The sequence below is a fragment of the Delphinus delphis genome, chromosome 3 (genome assembly GCF_949987515.2).
Source record: "Delphinus delphis chromosome 3, mDelDel1.2, whole genome shotgun sequence".
In the NCBI taxonomy this organism is placed as follows: domain Eukaryota; kingdom Metazoa; phylum Chordata; class Mammalia; order Artiodactyla; family Delphinidae; genus Delphinus; species Delphinus delphis.
Genome location: NC_082685.1, coordinates 11,100,353 through 11,126,372, shown reverse-complemented (window position 1 = coordinate 11,126,372; position 26,020 = coordinate 11,100,353). Strand labels below are relative to the sequence as shown.

Sequence of the window (26,020 nt, the reverse complement as noted above, 5' to 3'; positions counted from 1 at the left end):
TTTCAGAAATGTTTCAGTGAAAACTGTTGTTGTTTTAAAAAAAAATCAAATTCTATATACGTGACAGTAATGAGAGAGGTCTTTCTCTCACAAAGGCAGAAAAATTCCTCTCCACAAACTACAAGCCCATGTGAATTTTAAAAGTCAAATCTCTGGCTTCTGGGATTTTTCTGTTAAATGAGGGAAAATACCTTTCCCCTCAAATTTCCCTGCTTTTCCTTAATTTTTCCTCTTTGTTGTCTTTTTCTTTTTTGCTCACTACTGTCACCAGCATCACTGGCTTCCTTACCCCTCCGTTTTTTCTCTCATTCCCTTTCTCCCCTCCCCTCTCCTTCTCCTCCAAGGCTTGCCTGTCCCCTTGCTCCCTCCATCCCCTGAGCCCTTACATTTTCAGGTGGCTCAGCCCTGGAGAAGCCTTGAATCCTCAGAGGTTTTTTTTTTTTTGCCTTGGCTCTGATCGGGGTGCAGGGTGCAGAGTATCTGAGTTCCTAGCCAAGACCGAGACTGGGACAGGTAATCTTCCAACAGGAGCCTCTACTCTCTTAACAAAAGGGGGACAGTCCCCTTTTGTCTGGGGTTTCTGAGGGGCGTGTCCAGGACCGAAAGCCGCCATCAGTGGCATTCAGGAGGAGGGGGCTGTAGGGGTCGGGTTCGCCAAGTGTTTCTATTGGAACCTGAGCGATTCTTCTCTGTGTGCCCCACAGGAGGGAGAGAGACCCAGTCATTAGAAATACCCTGGCTGCTCACCCAGGCAGGCCTCCCCCACCCCCCCCCCCCCAGAGCCAGATGCCTCTGCGGGAGCAGGGTGAGGGGAGAGCGCTGCCTGGGAATCCTCTCAGCCCACCTTCAAGGTTACAGGCCACTGGCAGGTGAAGGACAATTGATGATTGTTCTCCTTCCCTGTTCCTCCCCTGGGAAGTGCCTGTTGCTCTTCCTGTTAAGGGAGAATTGAGGGGGTGCAGTGGGTCCCTGCGGCTCCATGGAGACACTCCATTGGTCCTCCTGGGCCACTTTTATGTGCAGTCTCTCCACCACTCCATCGACCTTTGACCTCTCCCTTCATCCAGGAGTGAATCATGGATCTTGTCCTGTTTCCCTAACTTACAAGTGGATCCTTGCATCCACCATCTCCCTTGCCACCTACCCAGTTGCACCACCGGATTCAGAATCGACCCATGTTTAGCACCCGGCATGGTGGTCTGTGAGATGGAACATGGTAGACTTCTCTAGGAGGCTCACGCTGGCTGTTTTCTGTTTGGTGTCTAATATTTAGTATGAATCAAAATACCAGAAAAACACACCCCCGTGCCAAATATAAACTCACTTGTAGTTTCTACCATCTCATCTTTATTACATTTTTTTGTTTGTTTCGTCTCATCTTTAGAAAGTAACATTGCTTCTCTCAAGGTGGAGAGAGACAGCGTTTGGTACCTTATGTTACTCAGCTAATATCCTTGACTAATTGGACCCAAGCTGGTTATTAACGTGATGTTAATTATTGAACACCACCCTAAGAGGCCTGTCTTGCAGTGACACCTGCCTCTTGCTCTCTCGCCTCTAACTGTTTCTCTCGGCCAGTCAGGCCAGTCAGGGCCTGGACTGGGGTCCCAGGTGCTGAGCGGCACTGTTCCTGTTGTCTGGGTCCAGCGCCAGCCCAGGGCTGCATGTTTTGTTTGGTCACACCCGGGGCCCTCTTCCTCGAACCTTTCCGCTGAGCGTAAAGGCCACCGAGCACAGGGTTTCAGATGGGGAAGAAAGGGGCGAGAGTGAGCAGTGACCTTTCTGTTGCCAGCTGAGGGCTGAGCCCCACCTGGGGAGAGGGCAGCTGTAGGGACTGGGTTCTGAGTAGGACCAGTCTCTCCCTGTCTGTGTTCATGTCCTCCTCTGCTCTTCCATTTCTTTAATAACTGTCCCCTCCTTACTGCTTCTCAAAGGCCTAAAGCATGGCTGCTCAAGGGCCCCTACCGGAGAGGACCCAGTGGAGGCTTCCACACTCCTGGCTTCTCTCCCCCATGTTCACCTTTCCTGTCTGGGTGGAAGGTCCAGAGCAGGGGTTCCCCTGGGGAGCTCTTCCTGGTGACTCGGTTTCCCCAAGGTTGTCTCACGTTTCCTGATAGAGCTCTTTCCTGCTTTCTGTTTCCTTTATTAGCTCTCTTCCTTTCCTTTAGGGCTCTTATTTCACGCTCTTGCACCTTCCTCCATATGGTTTGGGCCCTTTAGTCTGAATTGAACGGGGCACAGGTAGGTGAGTGTTCCCTCTCCTCCAACCAAGAAACACTAAACACAGACCAAGTGGAGAGGGCAGAGCTGGAGAAAGCAAAGAATCAAGAGTTCAGGAGGAGGTGGTGGTGGTGGTGGTGGTGGTGGTGGTGGTCGTGCACAGGCAGGACCCTGTGTTTGGAAGTAGTGTCCATCTCCGTGCCTTTGTCACTTCCTCCCGGGGTTGGCTGTTGTGTTTGTGGCTGCGTGTAGTGCTTGTCAGTGGAGTGCTGTGACAGGAGGCTATTTTAATAAACTGTTGCAGTTTCTCGAGCAGAGCTGCATTGCGTTGGCATCCCTCTTCACTGCTAATGGAGCGTGCGTGGCTGGGTGTGGGCCGCCGCCGAGGGAGGCACTGAGCTCGCTGGGGGCTGGGGAGAGGGAGGCTGTGAGGTGCTGGGGGGGCCTGCCTCCCTCGTCTGGGAGTGCTCCTGTGAGCAGCAGCCAGACCGGGGGAAAGGGTGGCTACACCCTGGGCGCCAGGTCCCTGCCCTGGAAGTGCTGCTGGCATCGACACTTTCCGAGCTCTCTTTCTTCTTCTCTTTCTATTCATAGCACGGCAGGCAGGCTTGTGTGTATGGCCAGGGAGGAAAACTTCCACTCGCCCCTGTGCGTCCCATAAACAAAAAAAGAAATAGAACCAGAAAAAGAGTGTGCGGGCCTTAGAGAAAGAGACTGAAACCAAAACACAGAGAAGAAGGCGCAGCTGCTTTCCCCAAGGCCTTCTGGGGCTCCCTCCCGCCCGACAGCCTGCCCGGAGTCAGGCCTTTATTTATTTATTTTTCTGGCTTAAAAAAAAAAAAATTCTGTGTCTTCCTCAGCCCCAGTCCCCCTCACCCCCTTCAGATTTGCTGGGTGGCCGCTGCCAAATGGACCCGAGTGGGAGCCTGGAATGAAAAATTCATAACTGCTGGACTTTGCTTGTTCATTAGACGTGAACTTGTCGATTGGGCAAATTGTTTTTGGTCTCCAACTGCCGGGGGCTCTCCCCACCCTCTCGGCTTGCCCGGTTCCCTCCTCCCCTTGGACGCAGCCATTGGCTGCTCGAGGATGTCTCATTGCCAAATAGGTGGATCCTTCTCTCTCTCCCTCCCCCCTTCCTCCCCCCCCTTTTTTTTTACTGGCTTTGGCACAAGCAAATGGATGGGGATTGAGCATGAAAGGGGAGAGAGAGAGGGAGTTTGAGAGAGAGAAAAGAAGCAAAAAAAAAAAAAAAATCCAAAACCCAACCAGCGCACATACATACACACACAAACACACACACAACACACACACACACAGCCCCATCCCATCCACGTCCTCTCTCTCTCTCTCCCTCTCTCTCCTTCCCTCCCTCCCTCCCTTGCTCCCTCCCTCTTTTGCACGCTTCTGCCAGCGACGATCTGCAGCCGGTCCGAACTCGTCCTCTTCCCCGGGAATCTGCGAGCTCCCCCTTTGCCTGCGATCAGGCTCAGAGGCGGAGGGAGGCAGCTCGAAGTTTATACCCCTGTGCCGCTGCCAAAGCCGAAAGCCTTTTTCTTCAGCTGCCGCTTTTCCCCCTCCTGGTTTTTGTTTTTGTTTTTGTTTTGCACAGGGGTGGGGTAGGGCGTGTTGTGTGTTGGGGGGGCGGGTGGGAGGTAGGTTTTGACTTTTAAATTTTGCATATTTTTATTTTATTTATTTATTTATTTATTTATTTTTAACTGGAAGGTGATGCACAGGGGGTGAAACTGAAAAAAATTTTTTTGTTGGCTTTTGTTTACCTGGCGTGTGTGGTAACCAACTCGCTCCCTCTCTCTGCTTGCTATCCCTGACCTTTCTTTCTTTTTGCTCCTTTAAAAAAAATATTAATTTCCCCCTTCTGTGCAGTGGAGCATGGGTGGGGGGGAGGAGGGGGAAGGGTTTGAGAATCCACCCAAGCCCGGCCCCTATTCCCCAGAACACCAATAATAACCCCCTTTAAAACATTTACCTTCCTCCCCTGCTCCTCCCCCTCCCCCCTCCCCCCACCCGCCCCCAACTCACAACTCTGTTGAGTCCAGAAGCTCAGAATCGGGCGTTGGGCTTTGCCGGGTGCTTCAGATCAATGGTAATTATTTAATTTTTTCCAGTTTTATTTTTGTAAACAGAAATCAATTATTATTTAAACTTCAAACAAGCAAACAAGCAAAAAAAAAAAAAAAGAAGAAGAAAGAAAAAAAACCAAAAACCGAGAGCCCGGCCCTCTGTCACCTGACTGAGTGGGAAGGAGGGTGAAGGGGTCAGTGGGGATGGGGCGCAGGATGCCCCGTGTAGCTTTTAACCCTAATGTGGTTGATTGATACCACCACCTTATTTGTGTTAACAAGGAGCGTTTTCTTCCTTATTACTGAGATTAACATTAGTATTGGTGTTGATAACAAAGCTGAAATCACATATTTAGGGTTTAGATCTGATTTTTAAAATGCTGGGGTGGATGTTCCAATCGGAGCAGGAGAAAAGAGAATGAAAACAGCCTGGGGAGGGGGAAGCCAAAGCCGTTTCCTCGCTCGCTGGCTCGTGGATGTCATGTTCTCTCTTCTTGGGGGTGGCCAAAAACCTACCGGTGTCCGGGCGTGAGGTGGCCCCCGCATGCCCTGCGTGTGCGTCCACGGGCATTTGTGCAGACTGGACACTGTGCTGGGGCGAGCTGAGACGAGTTCGAGGCTGCGATAGAACATGGAGATGTCATGGGCGCGACAGAGCCTGGCGGGGATACCAGCAGCGTGTGTGTGTGGACGGCAACGTTGTCTGTGCGCGCGTGTGTGTGAGTGAGTGAGAGAGAGAGAGAGAGAGAGAGAGAGAATAGGTGTGTGCTCAGGCTCTGGGTGTCTCTGTCTGGCTGCTGAGGCTGAGATGGGAGCAAGCGGCTGGCTAGGCTGGTGGCAGCTCCAGACCACACTTTCCTAGAACAATCGCAAGAGAAAATTGTGCGGGGGGCGGAGGAGGAGAAGGCGATTTTTCTTGTGCCCCCCTTCTAACGCTTCTTTTCTCCTTTTCTCTTTCCCCCTCACCCCGTCTTCCCCTCCTCCTGTCTTCCCTCGCCCCGCATGCTCCCGGCTTGCCGCCTGCAGGATGAGTTCCACCCGTTCATCGAGGCGCTGCTGCCTCACGTCCGCGCCTTCTCCTACACCTGGTTCAACCTGCAGGCGCGGAAGCGCAAGTACTTCAAGAAGCACGAGAAGCGGATGTCGAAGGACGAGGAGCGGGCGGTGAAGGACGAGTTGCTGGGCGAGAAGCCCGAGATCAAGCAGAAGTGGGCATCCCGGCTGCTGGCCAAGCTGCGCAAAGACATCCGGCCCGAGTTCCGAGAGGACTTTGTGCTGACCATCACGGGCAAGAAGCCCCCCTGCTGTGTGCTCTCCAACCCCGACCAGAAGGGCAAGATCCGGCGGATTGACTGCCTTCGCCAGGCCGACAAGGTGTGGCGGCTGGACCTGGTCATGGTGATTTTGTTTAAGGGGATCCCCCTGGAAAGTACTGACGGGGAGCGGCTCTACAAGTCGCCCCAGTGCTCGAACCCCGGCCTGTGCGTGCAGCCACATCACATTGGAGTCACAATCAAAGAACTGGATCTTTATCTGGCTTACTTTGTCCACACTCCGGGTAGGTTGCTCTCAATCCCCCTTTTGCCCACCCCATTTTATTTTACTGGTTGGCATTTGTTCTGTTGATTCTTCTTTCCAAACGATACATGCATAGACGCGATGGGCCTAACTGGTGCGTCCGTCCTGCTGAGGCCTGAAGCACGTTTGATGTTCCCTTTTCCCTTCTGTTTCCCTCCACTCTCTCCATTCTTCCTCCTTTGCTCATTTGCCGTGTGTTACTGATTGTCGTGCCCCTCCGTCTTTGGAGGACTCATCTTACCCAAAAGATGCTGCAGGTCCTAGGACTGGGGCCAGGATGCCCCAGAATTATCCAGGATGGTGAGAGTTTGTGATGAACACCACTACCACCAAAAAAAAAACAAAAAAAAAATCACTCCTTGCTCTGATTTAAAATGAGAAGAAGTATTGGGGGGCAGGTACTGGTTTTCCTGCAGCGTCCCCTCAAGTCCTGGGGAAACGCCAGATTTGGCACAAGCAGGGTGGGCAGCAGTTCGGTGGAGAGAGGGGCGTGTAAAACCCCCGGATATGAGACAGAATGAATAGAAAAGAGGAAAGAAGGCAGAGGCGGGCAGCTTCTGAGGCCCAGATGCCCAGGCGGGAGCTGTTTCGCCTGGGATTTGGCTGACGGAGAGGAGAAAAGTCATTCAATTTCACAGAGAGTGAAAATGAGCACGAGATTCCTCGAGCTCTTGCCCTTCACTGTCCCTTCCCCTTCGCTTTTCAGCTGAAGTGGCGAGACCCCCGGATGGATGCCCGCAGCCCCCATACCTCTGCTGGGGGGCAGAGAGGCTCTCCCCAGCATAGGCACGCCAGGGAGTGGGCATTGCTGTGGAAGGTCTTAAAGAAACAAACAAGCAATCAAAACTCTGTAAAATCTCCTTTTCCTTTTGTGTTCCAAGTAGTTCCAGCTCTCCTCTTTGCTTTTCCAATTTCACCCTGCATTTTGGGTTGTGTGGTTCAGTTCTCCTCCTCTGTTCCTTTTTTTTTCCCCCCTACCCTTTCCCTTTTTATAATTTCTTTCCGCTTTTGTTTTCTTACAAATTGAAACAGAGATGGCTGGTTAATTTTTAGCCTCCACTCAGCTACGCCCAATTTACTGCCGCCTTTGAAACCTAAACGGGCGGCACTCTGTGATTAAGCAAGGCAGAAGTGTGTTTACATTATGCCCAACCAACTTGTAATGAGAGGGCTACCAAACCTTTCTCTCTCTCTGTGTTTTTTTTTTTTTTCCTTTCCACCATTCCAGTATTTCCCCCCCTTTTTTCCCCCTTTCTTTCTCTCTTCATGCGAATGTAAGAGAATGTGGCTTAACTTCAACTCTAGTGAATGTTCTTTCCCGCAAATATGTGTGTGTGTGTGTGTGTGTGTGTGTGTGTGTGTGTGTGTGTATCTTCCTTCCTGTTCATTCACAAAAAAGAAAAGCAACTCACTTTTCTGCTGTGGTTACCCCCTTGCCTGTTTGGGATGTTGGGAGGAGAGGTATGACTTAATCCAGAAAGGAAATTTTGGGCACTTTCAGCATTGCATCAGCAGTGGAACCTCGACTGGGATTAGCACTGAGAGTTTATCTGTTGGAGAACTCTGGGGAGGAAAAGGTGGTATTTGAGGCCTCTCTTCTAGCTCATTCTCTCATTCTGAGAGGTGGCTTTGGTAGTTGGTTGGAGGCAGTGGATACCCCCCCCCCCAACTCCTGTTGTCCCTCCCTCCATGGATCTTTCTAGGCCTGTACCTGGCCCTGTGTGACTGTCATGGCCCACTCACGAAGAATGACCAACTGCCGGTCCTCTTCCTCGTTCATCCTTTTTCTTTCTGGAAAAGAGACCAAAGAAAAAATTAAAAGTTATTCCCTGATTCTCTGTCTACTCGGCAAATCAGAGTGGGGAGGGTGTGTGCCTGGTGGTATTGGAAGTGGCTTGGGGCAGACTTGGACCCTTGAGCTTGTGTCTGTCAGCTCCTCCGAGAGGGGATTCCGCACCTTCCGATTTTGGAACTAGGGCCTCTAAGATGAAATTAATACTCATCTTCCTTTTGAGCCGGCTTCCTCCTACCTTGCTCTGTAGCTGGATCCCTGTAGCTGAGCTGTTTCCCTGGCTTCTCTTATTTTAGGCCAAAGTTTTGACTGCTGCCAGCATGGGGCTGAGGTAGGATGAAGTATGTGTGATGGAGACCATTTCCTGACCAGCCACCTGGGTCCTGGACTGACCAGGCAGGTGTCAGGAGAAGGGAGGCGCCCCCACTTGCCCCCTAGCCATAATGAGATGATTTGCCCAGGAATATGAGTAAATTCATGCCCCATTGCATGCAGCCATGGCCACCTCTGTCCCAGCTGAGGCCGAGTTCCTTGACAAAAGCTGAGTGGAGAACTGAGGATGTTTTCTTATAATTTGTCTATAATTCAAGTCCCTGGACTCCAGATAGTTTCAGGGAAGGTAGGATTTTTGTTGCTGAAATTGCTTTAATTCAAGGGTGCCTTACTGAAGGAGTGGGGGTGAGTTGGTGAGGCATGGGCTACCAGTGGCCCTTGGGTAAGTGGCCTCGAGATGGCGTGGAGTGGGCATGGCTTTCTCTCTAAGCCACTCCAGTTTGCTAGAAAATGTCTTCTTCTGGCTGAGCCCCCAAACAGTGTCAGTCCAATAGCACGACGTTCCTTCTCCATGTCCACGCAAAGACATACTCAGTAGGGTGCCACTTGTTCCTTCCTTCCAGTATAAACTGGGGTTGGGAGCTGGGCTGGCAAGGGCTCAGACAAGAGGTAGGTTGAATTCTAAAAGAAATGCTTTCCTTCCTTTCAAACTGGGCTGAAGAACCTGATCTGGGCTGAGCTGGTGGTGCCAGGTTTGATGACAAGCAAACTTGACATGATGGTAAGCATGGGGGCATGGCTTCGCCTCCAGGCACCATTGTCATCTGTCATCCATGGCCCTTGTGGATGCTTTTTTTTTGTCCCACATGAAGCTTTAGGAGGTGGCATGGTTGAGAGGGACTAAAGGACGTGTGTGTGTGTGTGTGTGTGTGTGTGTGTGTGTGTGTGTGACGTCAGGAGCTCCACTCCCAGAATACGCGGCCCTAAAAGGCCACCCAGAGTGTTTTGCACCCTTCACGAGGGTGGCCTTCTTGCTGGGAAGGAATGTCGCTGTGTGTCTGTTCCATTTAGGAGGGGATGTTGAGGCAGAGCAGGATCAGAGAGCACTGCCACGGGGAGAAGGTAGTACATTCCTGCCGATGTCCTTCCATCCAAAGGGGGTGTCCCAGGGCAGTGGCTGGAGACAGAGGGGAGCCTGGGGCCAGGAGGAAGGATGCTTGTGTGAGGAAGGATGGCTGAACTGGCCTGGAAGCACAACTAGACTATCTCCAGTGCTTCTGCGGGAGTCTGAAGGTAAACTGGCATCTTCAGACCTTCCTTAACCTAGGCCTCGGTCCTAGGAAAGAAAAACAATCTGAAAGTAATAAGATGCTCTACTGGATGGAAATGTCAGCTTCTCCCCATCAGATCCCTCCAACAGGCCCACCGTGGAGGTCCATGAAGTCCAGGTATTCTTTTCTTTATCTCCGCTTTTTCATTCCAGAGAAATTTACACATAGAAGGAACCCCCATCACCAGGGCCGACTTATGGCCAGTCTCAATTCATCCACAGCCCCCTGCTGCCCAGCTTTACACTGGGCTGTCTAGGAGAAAACCCAGGCATCATAGCTTTTCATTTGTAAATATTTCTGTACATGTCTCTAATGATAAGGACTCTTGAAAAACGTAACCGCAATATCACTGTCACACCTAAAATGATTTCTTTACTATGGTCGGATAGCTGGTCAGTGTTCACATTTCCCTAATTATCTCCTAATTTTGTTTGTCTAGATCAGGATCCCACTCGGGTCCATGCATTGCAGTGGGTTGCTCTATCTTTGAAGTCTTATAATCTCTAGGTGGTCCTCCTCCTCCTCTTTCATCTTGGTTTCTTTCCTGGCAGTTTCTGGGTTGTTGTTGTGGAAGGAACCTGATGGTTTATCCGGTAGGGTTTCCCTGTTTGGACTCTGCAGGCTGTGTTCCCCTGCGTTCTTCAGTGTGCCGCTCTGAAAGGAGATTCCGCCTCCCTCCTCACCTCCAGGTCCGGGGATAGCTGGGCCTTCACCTGTCGCAGGAAATGGATTAGCACCTCAGGATCTGTCTAAGTGAACTTTTTCAAGTGCAAGGTTGCCCTTCTCAGTATAAGAGCTTCACGGTTTTCTCTGTCTGCTTCAGGACTTGGGGCTTTGCGGTGAGCACTGGTTTTCTGGTCCAAGGGAGGGCTCCACGTCTGCGTCCTTCCTCAGCAGTGGAAGGCATTGCTTCGCCACGTCAGTCCTGCCAGGATGTGGCTGATGCCAGTGAGGTCCCCCAAGCCTTTGCTGGATGCCTGGCCCATCTGGTGGCTCTGGGTGAGTGCACGGGGGTGGCCACAGGCATACCAGCCACCATCTCCGGAGGCCTAACTCCTCCTGAGGCCCCTGTACCACTTCACCCGTGCCTCTTTTTTCTAGGCCCAGAAATGCCACTGGTCTGCGTTTTTGAGGCAGCGCCATCTGGTGCCAGGGCTGTTGAAGACTGCAGGGCCTAGTTACCAGATTCCTAAAATTAGCAAGATATACCAATGTAGGGTTAGATGCCTTTCAGAGCAACCCAGAAGAGGTGCCACTGTTGTTCGAGGGTGAGCTTTGGTCGTTGTAAGAGTCTTCTGTTCAACTAATTCAGAAGTTGGTTAAAGGGATTAAACCAGCTAATATGTGAAGATACTGGCACACAGCAGAAAAGCAGTGGACGGCAGCTGCTGCAATTCCAATTGTTATGATTCCGTGAGCCCAAGGATGTCTCCCTGTCACCTTTACCTGTTGGTACTATTTCTGCCTTAAGGGATGAACTAAGTGACAGTTAATTTTTCTGTAACATAGCAGCGTTTCAAGTGCTGAAGACAGGGCTCATGGTTCCTTTCCACCCCTCTTCCCAGGAAGCTGTCCGTTCTCCAGGCCAAACGCTGCCAGGCTCTCACGCCTCCCACATTTGATACGGCTCCTTGCGCACTTGCCATTTTGGTCATCACCCTCTGGAGGCCCTCTTAAACCGGAGCGTTCTGTATTGAACAAGGAAAGTCCAAGTTTGATCTGATCCCATGGTAGCTACACGATTTGCTGGGCCTTCCAGCTACATAATTTTCAGGGCCCAGTGCAAAACGAAAATGAGGGGTTCCTAGTTCAAAATGATGAGGAATTACAGCGAGACAACAGTTGGATCATTAAACCAAGCACAGGGTCTGTGTGACTGCCCAGGTCACATATCCGAGAGGTCTGTCCAGGCTACATTTGCTCTGTTAATGTGACGTGGGGTGCCTGGTTCTGGGTGGTGTAAAAGGGTGATGTGGCTCAGGCTGGCTCTGGAGGGGGCATGACCCAAAAGAGGAGCTCAGAAATACTCAGACCCACTCCTTGGGCTGGTCTCATTCTGGGACTCCCTTGACCATCTGCTCTCATCCCCTTTGTCTGTAGCTTGTCTGTCCAGCCAGTCAGGGGTCCGCACTGGCTGTGATGTGCAGGGCATCTTGGTGGAGTGCTCACTCTCATGGTTGAGTTGGAAGCTGTAGCTCAAGGAAAAAAAGAACTACCTTTGTCTGAGCTTTGAGCTGGCAGAGTTCTGCCCATGAATAGGTCCCCATGAGGGGACCTAGGAGCCCAAGCATGGTGACCAGCTGTGCTCCACTGCCCACCCAGAGGAAACAGGGCCACTCTGTAGCAGGAGAGCTGGGGTCCAGATGTACAGAAGGACTTCCTGAGGATTCAGTTTACTTTTTGGCACTGCCAGAGGATGGTTGAATTTCCTTTATTCATGAAATACGTATGCATTTGGTGAACCTACTGGGAGCAAGGCCCTTCTAAGAATCAGAGACTCCTACATGTGGCCTGCAGGGTTTGGGTGAAGGCCTCCTGATAAATTCTAGAAGACACCGTCCTATAGATGTGAACGAACAGTGATCCATGCAGGAGGCGAGGGAAGACCCAGCAGAGCTTCATCAGGCGCAGCTCCAGGTGGGCTGTGAAGAAGGAGGCAGGGCCCATCTCAGCCACCTTCTAGAGCTGCAGGGGCCCAGGGTGCTGAGGAAGGGTAGGCCAGGGGGGTAGAAGGCTGTGCCATGGTCTCTCTCCGTTCTTGCGTCCTGCAGCAGCTGGGCAGAGAGGGTACAGCTAAACATCTCCCTTTCTGCCCTGGGAAGAAGGTGTCTCCCTCCCCACCCCTTTTTCTCTTTGCCCCGTCGGTCCCACCCCCACCCCACCCCCCTGTCTCAGGAGCTGCCACGCTTCAGTTATTTTATCCTTCAGTGTCCGATTCAGAAGTCCTTTCAAAGGCCCCAGCAGTGTCAGCGCAGTGCTCGCACAAAAGGCCTCTTTGATTTCTTGTTTGTTTTCATTTGCCAGCAGAGGGGGAGGGGGCAGGAGAGAAAGAGCTTCTGGGTTTTAAAATTTTTATTTGGGTTGCTTCATTCTCAGAGGAGTTGGCTCCCTGGAACTCTTTTCTGAGTTAGGGGCTCAGAGGCGGGAGGTAGCCTTCTGGGGAGAGAAGGCTGGGATGGGGTGTGGGCACTGCCTCCTGAAGCAAGAGGAGGAGGTTTGGGGGATTAGGATACAGTCATTGATTCACCTTCAGATGTTCTGTGCTAGGCCTGAGGGTAAGAAGGGTCAGGTTGGAGCCCTGCTGCTTGTGTAGAGAAAGGTCTGAAGTGCCTGACACCAAAGGACATTGTCCTGTTAGCCGCATCCCTAGCAACGGCCTGGTCACAGCTGTAGGATTTGAGCAGTCCTGAACCTTGACTTTGCCGTTTTCCCTTTATCATCCCAGATTCTGCCGTTTCCCTCTTGGTTGGAGGGGAAGAGGGTGGGGGTCCTTTTAACATGCACACTCCTTGGAAATTCTTAGCACCTTGAAATACAGGCTGTGGCTCCCCACTCTCAGTCAGGGAAGTGGAAGGGTGAGAGGTCTACCCCGCAGCCGGGCGTCCTGCCGGCAGTGGTACACAGGCCCGGGAGGAGACCCTGTCCTCCCAGGGCTTGCTCTCTCACCCCGCGCCTCTTGTCTCCCCGTGATGTCTGGCTTGTGAGAGGCTGCAGCATAGGTACCGCTCCCAGAGGACCCAGCCCATGGCTCACGGAGGACTTTGAGGGCAGGCCGGTCCTGCCTGAGGAGCAGGGAGCTGAGGCTGAAAGGAGATGGAGGACCACCGGTGCCTGTGGTTTGGGACTAGAGACACGGCGACCAACGCCTGTGTGGGTGCAAACTTTAAGCACATGTGGGCATGCCCTGATATACCAGTAAGAAGGGGTGCGCCTGTGTGGAGGTCTGACTGCAGGGGCTGGGGAAGAGAGCGCCGGAAAGCGAGGCTTGGGCAGGTGGTCACGGGCGTCAGCAACAGGGAAGTGTGCCCACTGGGTGAGGGGGGCTCCGCAGGGCCTGGTTGGCAGACGGAAGGAGGAGGCTGGGGGGCTGAGAGATAGATAAATATAGCTGATGGCATTTCTCATGATAGGTTTTTCTTGGCACTGAGGGCACCGTGGCAAACAGTACGACAAACGCCTGGCCCTGCAGGCCGCCGTCGCCATTTTAAGCATGTTTGAGCAGAAGAGGTGTTGGCATTAGAAAAGGGTCCCAGCAGGTGGAGGGGCTGCAGCAGGGGGGTTTGGCTGGACTGGGCCTTACCGCCCTGGGTACCTGGGTTCCTTACTTTGTCTGTATGGATATCTAATATTTGATTTTCTGGCCCTTTGGGGATTTAAAAAAATATTTTGGGGTTGCCCTTTGTGGGCCTGTCTCCCAAGTGACTTGTCCCCCCACCAGCCACCGTGGCCTGTTGGTGGTGGGGGTGTTCCGGCTCTCCTCCTCACTTTTGATGTCTTAATGATGACACGGCATGCCACTGCCCCAGGGTCAGGGACATTATTTTTTATTTTTTTCATTTTTATTGGATTATAGTTGATTTACAATGTTGTGTTAGTTTCAGGTGTACAGCAAAGTGAATCAGCTATGCATAGACATATGTCCACTCTTTTTTAGATTTTTTTCCCATATAGTTCATTACAGAGTATCGAGTAGAGTTCCCTGTGCCTCACTTGTTTTAAATTTGGGGGACATCCAATAACTTAAGAGACACTCCTTTGTCCAGGTTCCAAACAATTTTCTGTTCCCGGTCGGTGGAGGAGAGGGCACACCCGTGGTCTCCATCCCTCGCTTTAATTCCATTTTTCCATTGAAGGCCCAATATGGCCGAGGCACCGTGTTAAGTCCTGTTCGTGTGTTAACCACCCAAATTCTCACATTGATTCTAGTTTTAAACCCACATTCCCGGCTGTGAGCCTGTGCACTTGGGTGACACACACAGGGGTGTTTGTGTGTAGTGAGGAATTGGTGAACCAGACTCGAGGACCTGGGAGGCTTCCTGGAAGATGACCTGCTTGAATTGCACTTTGAAAGACAGTGAGGAATTAGTTGGTTTTTGTCAGCTGGCTGAGCCTTTTCAGCTTGCCTTGAGCTGATTCCCTCCTCACAATGGTTGAGTGATATAGGCAGGGCAGGTATCATTATCCCCACCGTACAGAGAAGGGAACCCGGTACAGAGATGTCAGGGCGCTTGGGTCACACAATCAGTTTCCGGACCCCAGGTTTCAGGTCACTGAGCACCTTGGCTTCCCTTCGTGGGCCTTGCCATTCCTTGAACTTCATGGGGATTGCTGGCCCTGGTGGAGTCTCAGAGGAGAAAGCCGAGCAGGTCCCCGTGGTCTCCCTTGCTCTCTAGGAGCTGAGACAGAGTGGCTGGAGCCTAGCCTGTGATTCAGCTCAAGGGCTCCCCCAGCTGCTGAGCATGTGGGGTGGAAACAGCAGGCGGGAGCCTGGCCTGTCCTTGACACTGGTCTCCCTTCCCGCCGGCCAGCCCCCTGCCTCTGACCTGAGAGGCAGCATGCTAGCGTAGACCGGGGAAGCTCGGCTGGATGCCCCCACCCTGCTGTGGCCAGCTCAGCTTCTTGGCACCCCATCCTGGAGCGTGGGGAGGGCAGGTAGAGTGTGCAGGAAGTCCAGGTGTGCGGTCAGGCGGGCTCGGCTGGATCTTGGGATCCCTGATCCTTGCTCTGTCACGCCTTTTTCCTGGGAGTCTGCTTGGAATTACAGTTTGAAATAAAAATGAATGTAATTATCCTAATTAACCAGATGATCGCTGGAAGTTTTGCAGTAATCTGCTCTTCATTGCCTTTTATGCTCCTGAATTCTCATAGACTCTCATTCTTACCCCTTTCTTAAAGTTTGAAAACTTTGGGGCTGTGTATATAAAAACTCTTCCAATATGCTGAGGGTGGCTGGGTTGTGAGAGAGGCTAGCTTACTGCTGGAGATTTTCCTGTTTCCGTGGCTAAGAAGATAGGGACTTGACCTCTTAACCATTGGAATCAGGTCCCATAGAGCAGGGTTTCCCAACCATGGCGCTATTGACTTTTGGGCCAGATCCTTCTGTGTCATGGAGACTGCCCTGTGCATTATAGGGTGGTTAGCAACATCTCTGGCCTTGACCCACTAGTTGCAACCCCCCCCCCCCCGCCCCATGTGTGACAACCAAAATATTTCCATACATTTCCAAGTGTCCCTGAGGACAGAGCTGCCCCAGCTGAGACCCTCTGGCCTGTAAGAAACAGAGCAATTCAGACAGAATGTACCCCAGATTCACCTCTTGCCTCTCTTCCAGTTTAGGAACTTATTTACGTTTTCTCACATGGCAACAGAACCTCAGAGCCCTGGCTGTTCCCCCGCATGTCCTGTTCCATTTTCCCCTTTCTGGGCAGAAGGACCCTGGGCTGAAACCATCTGGGGGCTCCTCTCCCCTTGGGAATCGTGAGTCCCCCTCTGAGTCTCGCACTGAACATCCCTCTTGATGTCTTGCATGATGGTCTCTCTGTGTGCCAGGGATGCTGTTCTGGGGACTGGAACAGGGGATTTACTACTCAGCTGACCCAGGCCTATGTAGTGAGCCATTGACCGCATCAGGCCCACCCCAGACCCCAAAGAACAGCAGACATTTGTTTCGGCAGCATGGGAAGCAGAGATCAGAAGTGTCTCCTGAGCCTCAGCACTAGTCTTTTTAAAGGAAGTTATTTGATTTTCCTTATTACGGTGGTAAAACGCACTCTTTATTAAAAATTCAAACAATAGAGAAATGTAAGAGACAGGCTCCCCAAATCACCCTCCTGCACCAGAGAGAAACTTACTTCCCAGATCCATATAGGTTCTTCTAGTTTTTTCATCAATTAACTTTGCATCAAACAACTTTTAAATACAGAGATATCTATTTTAAGAGCAGATGATATGTTTGGGCTAATTGAACTGGCTCCATTGAGTGCCATTGTGGTCTTAAGTTTTCCTGTCCCCTGCCCATTCCACCTGTGTCCCCCATCACCCCAGGTGCAGAGCCCATGTCCCTGTACTCTTTTCCCCTGAGGTGACAGTTTCTCTTTGTCCTTTCTGGGAGCAGGGTGACCAGCAGAGCATGTGCTGCTGTCTGAGCAGCCAGGATCCTGCTCTAGGGCATTCCTGCTGGCAGCGTAACCCCGATGGCAGAAGTCAGGGCTCCACCAAATCTCCAGATTGCTTCTTCCTGTCTTGTCCCTGCCCCTGGCCTAAAGAGAACACTTCTGTCTGCCATATCTTTAAGCCCGACACAAAGGGCCCTACCAAAGGCGCAGCTACCACAGCGTGATGAGGGAAGGAGGAGCCACTGAGAAGTGGCCTGCTTGACTGTGCTGGCTTGGCCCCAGTCCTTGCCTCCTTCCAGCTCTTTCCTGGAGGGCCACGGTGCTCCTCTGTGTGCGGCCAACCCTCTGCCAACTGGCCTGGCGTCCTGGAGGCTTTTCTAGACCCTGCAGGCTCCTTCCAGGGGTGACTGCTGCTGCTCTTTTCCTTTCTTGAAATGGAGAGTGTCCCTTAACCTTCCAGGATTTATCCCTTCACAATTCTTTGTGTCGGGCTTAAAGATAGGCAGAGGTGTTCTCTTCAGGCCAGGGTGAGGGACAAGACAGGAGGAAGGAATCTGGAGAGAGCTTTGCAGCTGGGTCTGATGGTCTAGGGGAGGCTGCAGATGACAGTGGGAGTAGGGTGACACCTGGTGACTCTTCTCGACTGGGTGGAGTGTGCAGAGACATCAGGAGACCCCTGGAGGCAGGCCTTGGGGAGTGTGTCCTTATTGTGCCTGCAGATTATATCCCTATTAGTGCATAATTATTATGTAATGGGCGTTATTGCATAATGGCAGTTATATAACACGCGGCCCAGAAGACGGAGGGGGGGCATGTAATAAGTATATATCCTTTGGCTATAAATAGTTACCAGCCCTGCACTGAATCTGTGGTCACACCAGAGCCACCTTATAAATACCCAGCGCTGGGCTATAAATTTCTGAGCCGTGATGTAGGCAGGCGCGCGATACCTAGTTAGGGAGTGGTAGGAGGGACCCGCAGCCCCACCCAGCCACATGACGTCATTGTTTCTGTAGTAACGAGATGGCTCCCTGGGGGACCAAATGAAAGGAGGCCTTTAAAGGGAGGAGGCAAATGGATAGAAAGCTTTGGTGGGGGGGGGGGAGGTTTGCCAAACCTGGGGCTGACCGAGTGGGGTCCCCTGTGCAGAGGACTCCCAGGTGTTCAGCCAGTACCAGGGCAGAAAATGCCATTTCCTTTCATGTCGTCTTTAGAGGGTCTCAGGTCCTGTCCCTGTGTCCAGCAGGTCATGTGAGACTCAGCCGAGTGTCAGGGACAAAAGGGGAGTCAAATGGTGTCTCCCCATCCTTCCATCTCCCAGGTGATCTCTCCTTGGCTCTGGGGCCACTTGCTGAAGGGGAGTTGAATGTGTGCACACCGGAGCTCTGCACCCCAGTAATGTCCTCCCCAGGGTGGGGCCATTTCTCCTAGCAGACGTTTTAGGTCAATTTTGGCCTTAGTAATATAAGAAATATGTGAGCAATTCGGCTCATGGCTCAGAGAGCCTCGTGGAAGTCATGGCTGTGGGAGATGCTGCCCGGGAAGAAAGAGGAGACAAGGATAAGATTTTGGTCCCAGAAGAAGCTATAGGGTAGGATGTAATCTTTTTAGGTGTGTGAGCGGTAGTTTCATATAGGGCGGTGAAGAGCTACTGTTCACATCCCTAGGGTAGAGGAGGAAATGTTTTTTTGTTTTTTGGCCACGTGGCATGTGGGATCTTAGGTCCCCAACCAGGGATCGAACCTGCACCCCCTGCTTTGGAAGCACGGAGTCTTAACCACTGGACTGCCAGGGAAGTCCCGAGGAAATGTGTGGGTTTTTTTGTTTCTTTTAAAAAATAAATTTATTTATTTATTTTTTGGCTGCGTTGGCTCTTCGTTGCTGCGCACGGGCTTTCTCTCTAGCTGCGGCGCGCGGGGCTACTCTTCGTTGTGGTGCGCGGGCTTCTCATTGTGGTGGCTTCTCTTGTTGCAGAGCATGGGCTCTAGGTGCTCGGGCTTCAGTAGTTGTGGCACGCGGGCTCAGCAGTTGTGGCTCGCGGGCTCTAGAGCGCAGGCTCAGTAGTTGTGGCACACGAGCTTAGTTGCTCCATGGCACGTGGGATCTTCCCAGACCAGGGCTCGAACCCGTGTCCCCCGCATTGGCAGGCGGATTCTTAACCTCTGCGCCACCAGGGAAGTCCCGGAAATGTGTTTTGATGGTAGGTAGAGGGATTAAAGTTAGTTGGGAGGGAGGGTGGGTGACCTACTTGTCCCAGTTTGCCCAAGAGTCTCCTAGTTTCAGCACTGAAAGTCCCTCTTCCCAAAGAAAGCCCTTTGTCCCCTGAAAACCAGGATGGTTGGTCATCCTAGAACAGCAGTTTTTAACCAGGGGCAGTTTTGCCTCTCAGGGAACATTTGGCAATGTCCATAGACGCTTTTGGTTGTCACAACCAGGGGAGGGTGCTGTTGGCATCTAGTGAGTCAAGGCCAGTGCACAGGACATTCTCTCAAGAAGGAATCACCTGGCCCCTAATGTCACTATAGATCTTCCTCAACCTACAGTGGGGTTACATCCCGATAAACCCGTCATAAATTGAAAACACTGTTAAGTCAGAAATGCATTTAATATACTAACCCACGTCATAGCTCAGCCTAGCCTACCTTAAACGTCCTCAGAACACTTCCATTAGCCTACGGTTGGGCAAAACCATCTAACAAAGCCTATTTTATAATAAAGTGCTGAATAGCTCACGTAATTTACGGAATATTTTACTGAAAGTGAAAAACAGAGTGACTGTATGGGTGCAGAATGGTTATAAGTGCATCGGCTGTTTACCCTCCTGATTGCCTGTCTGACTGGGAGCTGTGGATCGCTGCTGCTGCCCAGAATCACAAGGGAGTATCAGAGTATCGTACTGCATATCGCTAGCCCAGGAAAAGATTATAATTTAAAATTTGAAGTATGGTTTCTAGTGAACGCGTGTTGCTTTGCACCACGTAAAGTCAAAAATTGTGAGTCAGACCATCAAAAGTCATGGATTGTCTGTAGTGGTGAGACTGAGAAGCCCTGCCTTGGAGGTGGGTGAGCAGAACCTGTGTGTCTCTCCTTACGACGGCCATCCTTTGCCTCTGCTAGCGGAGGCCCCCAACCCCTGCCGGGCCTCCCCTCTGAATTTGTTGCAGCTCTATTTTCCATGTTTTGATCGGTTGTGAGTAGGGTTCTGGGGCTGGGAGACCTTTTTTAGGGAATCCTGGGGCTTCTGAGAGGGTCTTTTGCCCTCTCAAAGCTCAGAGTCCCTTTGCAGTTAAGACGGTGCTGAGAGTGAGCCCCACCTGGCAGTGTGGCACTGAGTGGATCCTTTGCCTGTTACTAAAAAACTAATAGTAATGAAAGAATCATGAAAGAGCGATCCCTTATTGCCTACCAAAGAGTTTCCGAGAGGCAAGACGTGCTTGCTCCCCGCCCCCCACCCCCCCCCCCGTCTTTCAGGCCAGCTCTTCCCACATAGACCTGAGCAGGCCACGGCAGCCTCTGGGTCATGGCGCCCCCTGAGTGTACCAGTCCCAGGATGAGAATTTGTTTCCACAAAAGCCCATTTCCCAGACTCAGCAACCAGGGCCAGTCTCTGCCACCCAATGAGACTTCACAAATGGAACAGATGAGGGAGCTGAATTCTATTCTGGCATGTGGAGTTTACAGAAATCTGGATTCTATCTACCTGATATCATTTATAGCAGATTACATTTTGCACGGCATACGTGAAATATAATCACAAGAGTATAGCAAACTCTTTCTTTCTCACCTTTGTTTAGTGCCTGTTTCGTTTACTACCTGGCTGCAGTTTACTTGGTCCCCTCTGGCCCCGACACCATGCATAGTGTGGCCAACTGGGTCATCGTTACTGCTGGCCTGGGACAGGGCCCACAGATGATGGCCAGGATGGTGGTGCAGTGGTCTGGTCTGCACCAGGGAGTTAGCCAGAGCAAGAGGATCAGCTGCCTCTTGTGTGTGTCGAGCCCAACTTTTGAGTTTGGACTTAGGATTGAGACAGCTAATGAGCACGGGTGGGAAAGCAGGGCCCATGGGTTTGCAGGCAAGTCCTGCCTGCTGTGCCAAGGGGAACTCTGTGGGGAACAGTGCTGGCTTCAAACACAAAGGCCATTGCTGCATGGAATAGTAATCCTCAGGGTATTGCCAACCCGAGAGATATGGCCAAATGAGAGGCCCCTGCCCCAAGGATAGGCCAGATTTCTCTCACTTATTCATGGTATTGTGGTTTATAAAGTGGGCCCAGAATACAGATCTCTGGGCATAGTTTCAAATACATGCATTTTTAAAAAAATTAAACAACACACACACACACACACACACACACACACACACACACACACACACACACACACACACACACACACACACACACACACACACACGGTTGGTTCTAGCCGTGCTGCTACCTAGGAGTGTTCCTGGGACATGGGACAGTAACGGAGGATGATGGTCCTGAAGCCACCGTCTAATATTAGATTTTGAAACTCAGAGATTCATTAATATAATTACTCAAATGCCAGCCTGGCTTGGCAAGGCCTCTTGAATTGTGTTCCTCTCCAACAAAGCACTCTGGCTGCAGGGACGCCCCTGGTGAGCCAGAGCCCTACTCCCTGGTTTATGGATGGTGGTTGAAGGCATGTGTTGGCTTCCTCAGTGCACCCTCCCTGGGAGAGGCGGGGAATTCCCACGGTGCCAGGTCCTGCCTTTATGCATCTTGTCATGAGACGGGCACCTCTGCAGAGTCTTCAGTAGAAGTGAGCAGTCAGCTGGGCAAGGCCCCCTTTGAATGCAAGCTGGACCCAGGCTTGGCTGAGGGCCGGGTAATTTTGCTCCCCTATGACACTTTGCACTTAATTTTGTAGGTTTCTTTTGCTAGGCTGGAATCTTGGAACTGGGACTATGTTTTATCTGCCTTGGCATCTGGCTCTCGCCCAGTGTATAGTTTTATACAACCCCATAAACCCATTTTGAATATTGAATTACCTTCAGATGGGAGGCAGCCGACGGCCCATCACATCCTTGAGATGATGCAAAGGCATGAAATGGCATAAAAATCAGAAATGGGGCTGCTAAACGAAAGGGGTGGAGCGGAGAAGAGTGGCTGGTGTGCCTTCTGAGTGGGCATCATGAGGAGAGAGTACGGACAGATGAGTGATGGAAGCTTCTGGAAGGCTGGAAGGAATGTGGCAGGCAAGTGGGAAGCCGTAGGTTAATTGATTGAAAGGGACTTGGTTTCTCAAATTTCTTTTTTCCCCTTTTTGAGAATGGGAATGAGGTGTCAGGAGAATGGGGAAAGAGCAGCCCTCTCCCTGGTCCCCTTGTTAGACGGGCCGCTGCTGGGCGGGTCATAGGCTCCAGCTTAGCCGGTCCCACCTTCGCCCAGGCCTTCCCTCTGTCTCCTTGGCTAGTCCTAATAGACAGAAGGGGCAAAACATACGTGACCCCCCAAACCCCCACCTCCGCCAGCCCCCAGCCCACCCGTGAAGGGAACTCCTCCCATGCCAGATCCTCCCCACCCTGCTAGCCTATCAGATGCCCTGTAGCACAGGTTGGCAGGGAGCAGCCCCGGGGCATGGAGATTGTTTGCCTTTTGCTCAGGGGTTCCCCCTCATCCCCTCCCCTTTCCCCAGAAGCCCTGGCCTGCAGGCTCCTCATGTGGCTGCGGATGCAGACACGTGGCTGGCTCTTCCTTCCCTCTCTCTCCTGGGGACCCCTGTGGCCCAGGCCTCCTGGGCTGAAGATGGCTGCCGTTCCCTAGCTGGTGTATATGCTCCCAGCTCTGGTGGCTAGATTTGGTTCTTAGCAATGAATTATTAAAGGAACACGAACAGTGCGTTTCTCATATACTCGCACACGCACAGCCACTTCTCTGAGCCGATTCTATGGTCGATTCTACCGCTGCTGCCCTTTCACTTGCCTCAGACTTTAGAGTCGGTTCCATTAGTTTTGGAGTGAATTCCCAGCTCTCCTCCCTCCACCTTAAGAATCTCCAGTCAGGCACCTCCTCCCTGGTCCTGAACCTCTTTCCTCTGGCCCCCTGTGCCTGTCCTTGACTTTCTTGAAGATCTGCTTTCCCTTCCAAAGTTCTACTTGTCAGTGGAAGGGTGGCCTGGTGCCCCAGTAGTCTTAGGAGTGTGGTGTGCAGGAGTGTTGCAGTGTGACAGGGGTTTGGGGGTGTTGCCCTCTTTCCTGCTCTGTGTCCTTTGACCTGGAGTCCGCCTGAGCATGAAAGTTCCTGAGGCGGAGGCCTGCCTGGCTCAAGCGAACACGAATGTGGCTGGACCCGCAGGGCTGTGGTTTGCCATCACCTCATTATGCTCTGCTACGATTTGGGGAGAGAATCACGTACGTACGGTCTCTCATCCATCTACTGTTTTAAGAAAGGCATTTTTCTGGTTATAAGACTAGTGCCCATTCCATCATAAAAATACCAAATAAGCACAAAGTCTAGATAAATGAAAATGATCAAAATTCTACCACTTAACCACTAATAGCCTTTTGTTGTATTTTTTATACCTATTCATGCACATATTTTATTTTTTAAAAATTGGAGTTTATGATAGAAATACTTTAGGGTGCTACTTATAAAAAAATTTGTGCATTCTACCATGTCACAATTTTTCAAAAAATACTTTGTGGTGGTTTAGCGTCTTATTATTAGCTGCATTGTCCCTAATTCTCAACATTTCTAGTGACTTCTATCCTCTTTTCATTTGGGAAATAAGAAATTACCTTTTATTATAAATGTAATATATGATTATTTTTAAAAAATACAAACATGCTTTTTGAACAGCTCATGACACTTCAGTGTTCCAGAGTTGATATAATTCCTCATGTGTGCAGGCCTTTAAGTTGTAAATTCTGCTGGTATGGACATCCGGGTGCATTAAGCTTTGTAGCTCTGTTTATCAACTTCAGACAAGGCTTCCTAACAGTTGAATTATCAGGCATAGGGTATAGACTCTTACAAAGACTTGTCACATATGTTGTTAAATTGCTGTCTGGAAATTTCATGCCCACAGATGGCACGTGAGGGTCCATCTCACCACATCCCCAGCTGTACCCTGTTGGTGCTACCCAGCGCCTCAGAAAGACACTACCATCATTTGCACACATCACGCACGTATCATGTACATATCACATGAGGATGTGCTTTTTCTGAACCCACATCCCATCCCTGTCATAGGTGTGTGTCCACTGCATCAGCTCACATGTCCCCTGATGGACACGTGCTATCGTCCAATGAAAGAGCTAATCTTGGACATCACCCCACACACTCACATCCTCCAACCTGCATTTTTTTGTGAGTCTGAGGTCCCCTCTCCCAGGCCTCTCTCTGTTAGCACTGCTAGAAGGGGAAGGTTTCTGAGGGCCTCAGGCATGGCAGTGTCGGTTCTCTTGGGCCAGGAGCTGGCAGGGTAGCCTGGGGACTGCCTGGCAGTGAGCAGGTGCTGGCCATGGCATCTTAATGGCAGCAGCCCCCCAGCGCCGCTGCCCATGGTGGCCACCAGCAAGTGCCCCAAGAGTTCCCAAGGAAGCAGCTGTTCCCCATCCCTGGGGCCAGCCCCACTGTCTGCCACCAGGACCCTGGGCCTGTCTGGTGAAGTGCGTGTCCTCCTATGAGTGGAGGGGAGGCTAAGGGAGGGCGAGTTCTTCCTTCCAAGCTGTAGATTCTGCCTTCACTCACACACACACACACACACCCACACACACACACACACTTTCACACCCTGTGCCCCAAAGATGGCATCCCCCAGGGGTATCATCACATATCTGGGACACACAGCTCCTTGCGTCCTGCCCCAGGGCCAGGGTCAGGGCCAGGGCCATCTCCTTCCCTAAAGTCCCTAGGCATAGGTATGTGAGCGTGCTCTTGTCGGGCTCAGTTCCCACTGGCTCTAGTCACATGCCTTTGCGTCTGCATGTACACATGTGTATTCATTCACTTCGAACCCTTCTACATCAAGGCTGCAGTGTCTTGGGCCCCTTCTACTTGATGCTCCATCTTGCCCAGAACTTAACTATCCTCGGGCCCTGTGTAGTAGGAACTTCCATATGACCCCTGAGGCGCAGCGGGAAGCCTGTGAGGTGCAGCAGCGGAGGGGTCGTGCAGGACAGGGAGAGGCAGTAGAAGCCTTTCTCCCTCTTCTTGCGGTGGCAGTGCCAGGCGTCCAGTGCCTAGAGGGCCCGTGGTCACACCATCGTGGCAGGGACTCCTGTGTTTATGGAGCTTGGTTCGTTTTTTAACTCTGGGGGTGTTCAGCATGTGTTACCCTGTGAGTGTCTGTGCATGTGTAGCCGAGTGTCAGGAGGTGGGTATCTGTGTACTAGTGTGGGTTGGGGTGTGTGTGTAAATGTCAGTGCGAGTCACACCCCAGGGACGTACGAGTAAACTCTGAGGGTCATGAGGTTCAAACTCGCATTGCTCCCACGAGGACACAGAAGCCTAGGGAGAGTGCAGTTACCTGCCCCCAGTCACCCAGTGAGTACCCAGGTCACCCAGGGGCGTGGCCAGCCCAGACTCCAGGCTCTGAGCCCCTTGGGCCTGGAGTGAGCATCTGAGTCAGTGGTGTGCTTACTTGCTGCGAAGTATCATGCCTTTCCAGCCCTCTCAGCAGCTAAGCATCTCCTATCTGGGGCTCTTTGTGAACCTGCCTCACTATTAATCTACCTGTTAGTAAAAGAGATTACAATTGCTGTAATTACAGGGCGCTGCGCCTGCACCAGCAGGAGCAGAGCTGAGTGAGAGGCGAAGGGTGGGGGGAGACCAGCCCCACAAGAAGCTGCTATTAAAAGCCCCATGTTTTGATATGGTGCAGGGATAACAGCCCTTCCTGAGGGGATGGGCAGGTGGGCTGGGGTCCCACTAAGGCTCTGGCATGACATAAGGAGGTCATCAGGGCTGAGGACAGGGAGGGCAGAGGAGGCCCTCAGGCACCTGCCCTCACGGGCCCCATGCTAAAGGGATGGGCCTTTGCAGGCACAGAATGCAGGAGACGTGGTGGCAGTTAGGGTGGGATGATAGCTCTCTTCTTAGGGGGCTCTACAGCCACCAGCTCCTGTTGATTGTTACGGACACCTAAGTACCTGGTCTGTGCTGGCATGGGTCCAAAGCTGTATGTGACATGATCCTGGCAGGACAGAACGCGGACGATCGTAAAGCATGGGGCTTCTCAGTGGGGGCACTTCTGCGATGTCTGCAGACCTATTTGGTTGACACTGCATGGGGGTGGGGGGTGGTCACTACTGACATTTAGTGGGTTAGGGCCAGGAATGCTGCCAACTGTCTTACAATGAATGGGAAGGTCCCGCAGCAGAGAATGATCCTGCCCCAATGTCAGGGGTGTCACAGCCGGGAAACCCTGACCACCACAGCGGAAAGTGATGGCAACGGGCAAGTCAGGACAAAGGAGGGACCCAAGGACTGCCTGGTGCTGCATCTGGAGACCTCAGCCCAGGGTGCTTAGCAGGTCTGTCCCTGGGGAGGTAGGAGAGGGCGAATCCCAGGCTGACAACCCCAGTGTGTTTACCCGGTGGTGGGTGTCAGAGGACTGGAGGCCATGGGCCCTCGTGTCCATTCCTCTCCCTTTTCTG

At 51.8% G+C, this 26,020-nt stretch overlaps 1 protein-coding gene across 5 annotated transcripts in view; it reads left to right on the top strand.

Moving 5' to 3' along the window:
• The window catches only part of NFIX (nuclear factor I X), a 96,243-nt gene that overhangs the window by 22,907 nt on the left and 47,316 nt on the right, over positions 1 to 26,020 (top strand). For 4 of the 5 annotated variants that reach the window (XM_060007892.2, XM_060007895.2, XM_060007894.2 and 1 more), the window contains exon 2: positions 5,331 to 5,862. In XM_060007892.2, coding sequence (XP_059863875.1) covers positions 5,331 to 5,862 — 532 coding nt within the window. Of the gene's footprint in view, positions 1 to 3,732; positions 4,328 to 5,330; positions 5,863 to 26,020 lie in introns of those variants that run through there. The other variant, XM_060007893.1, reaches the window with a different exon arrangement.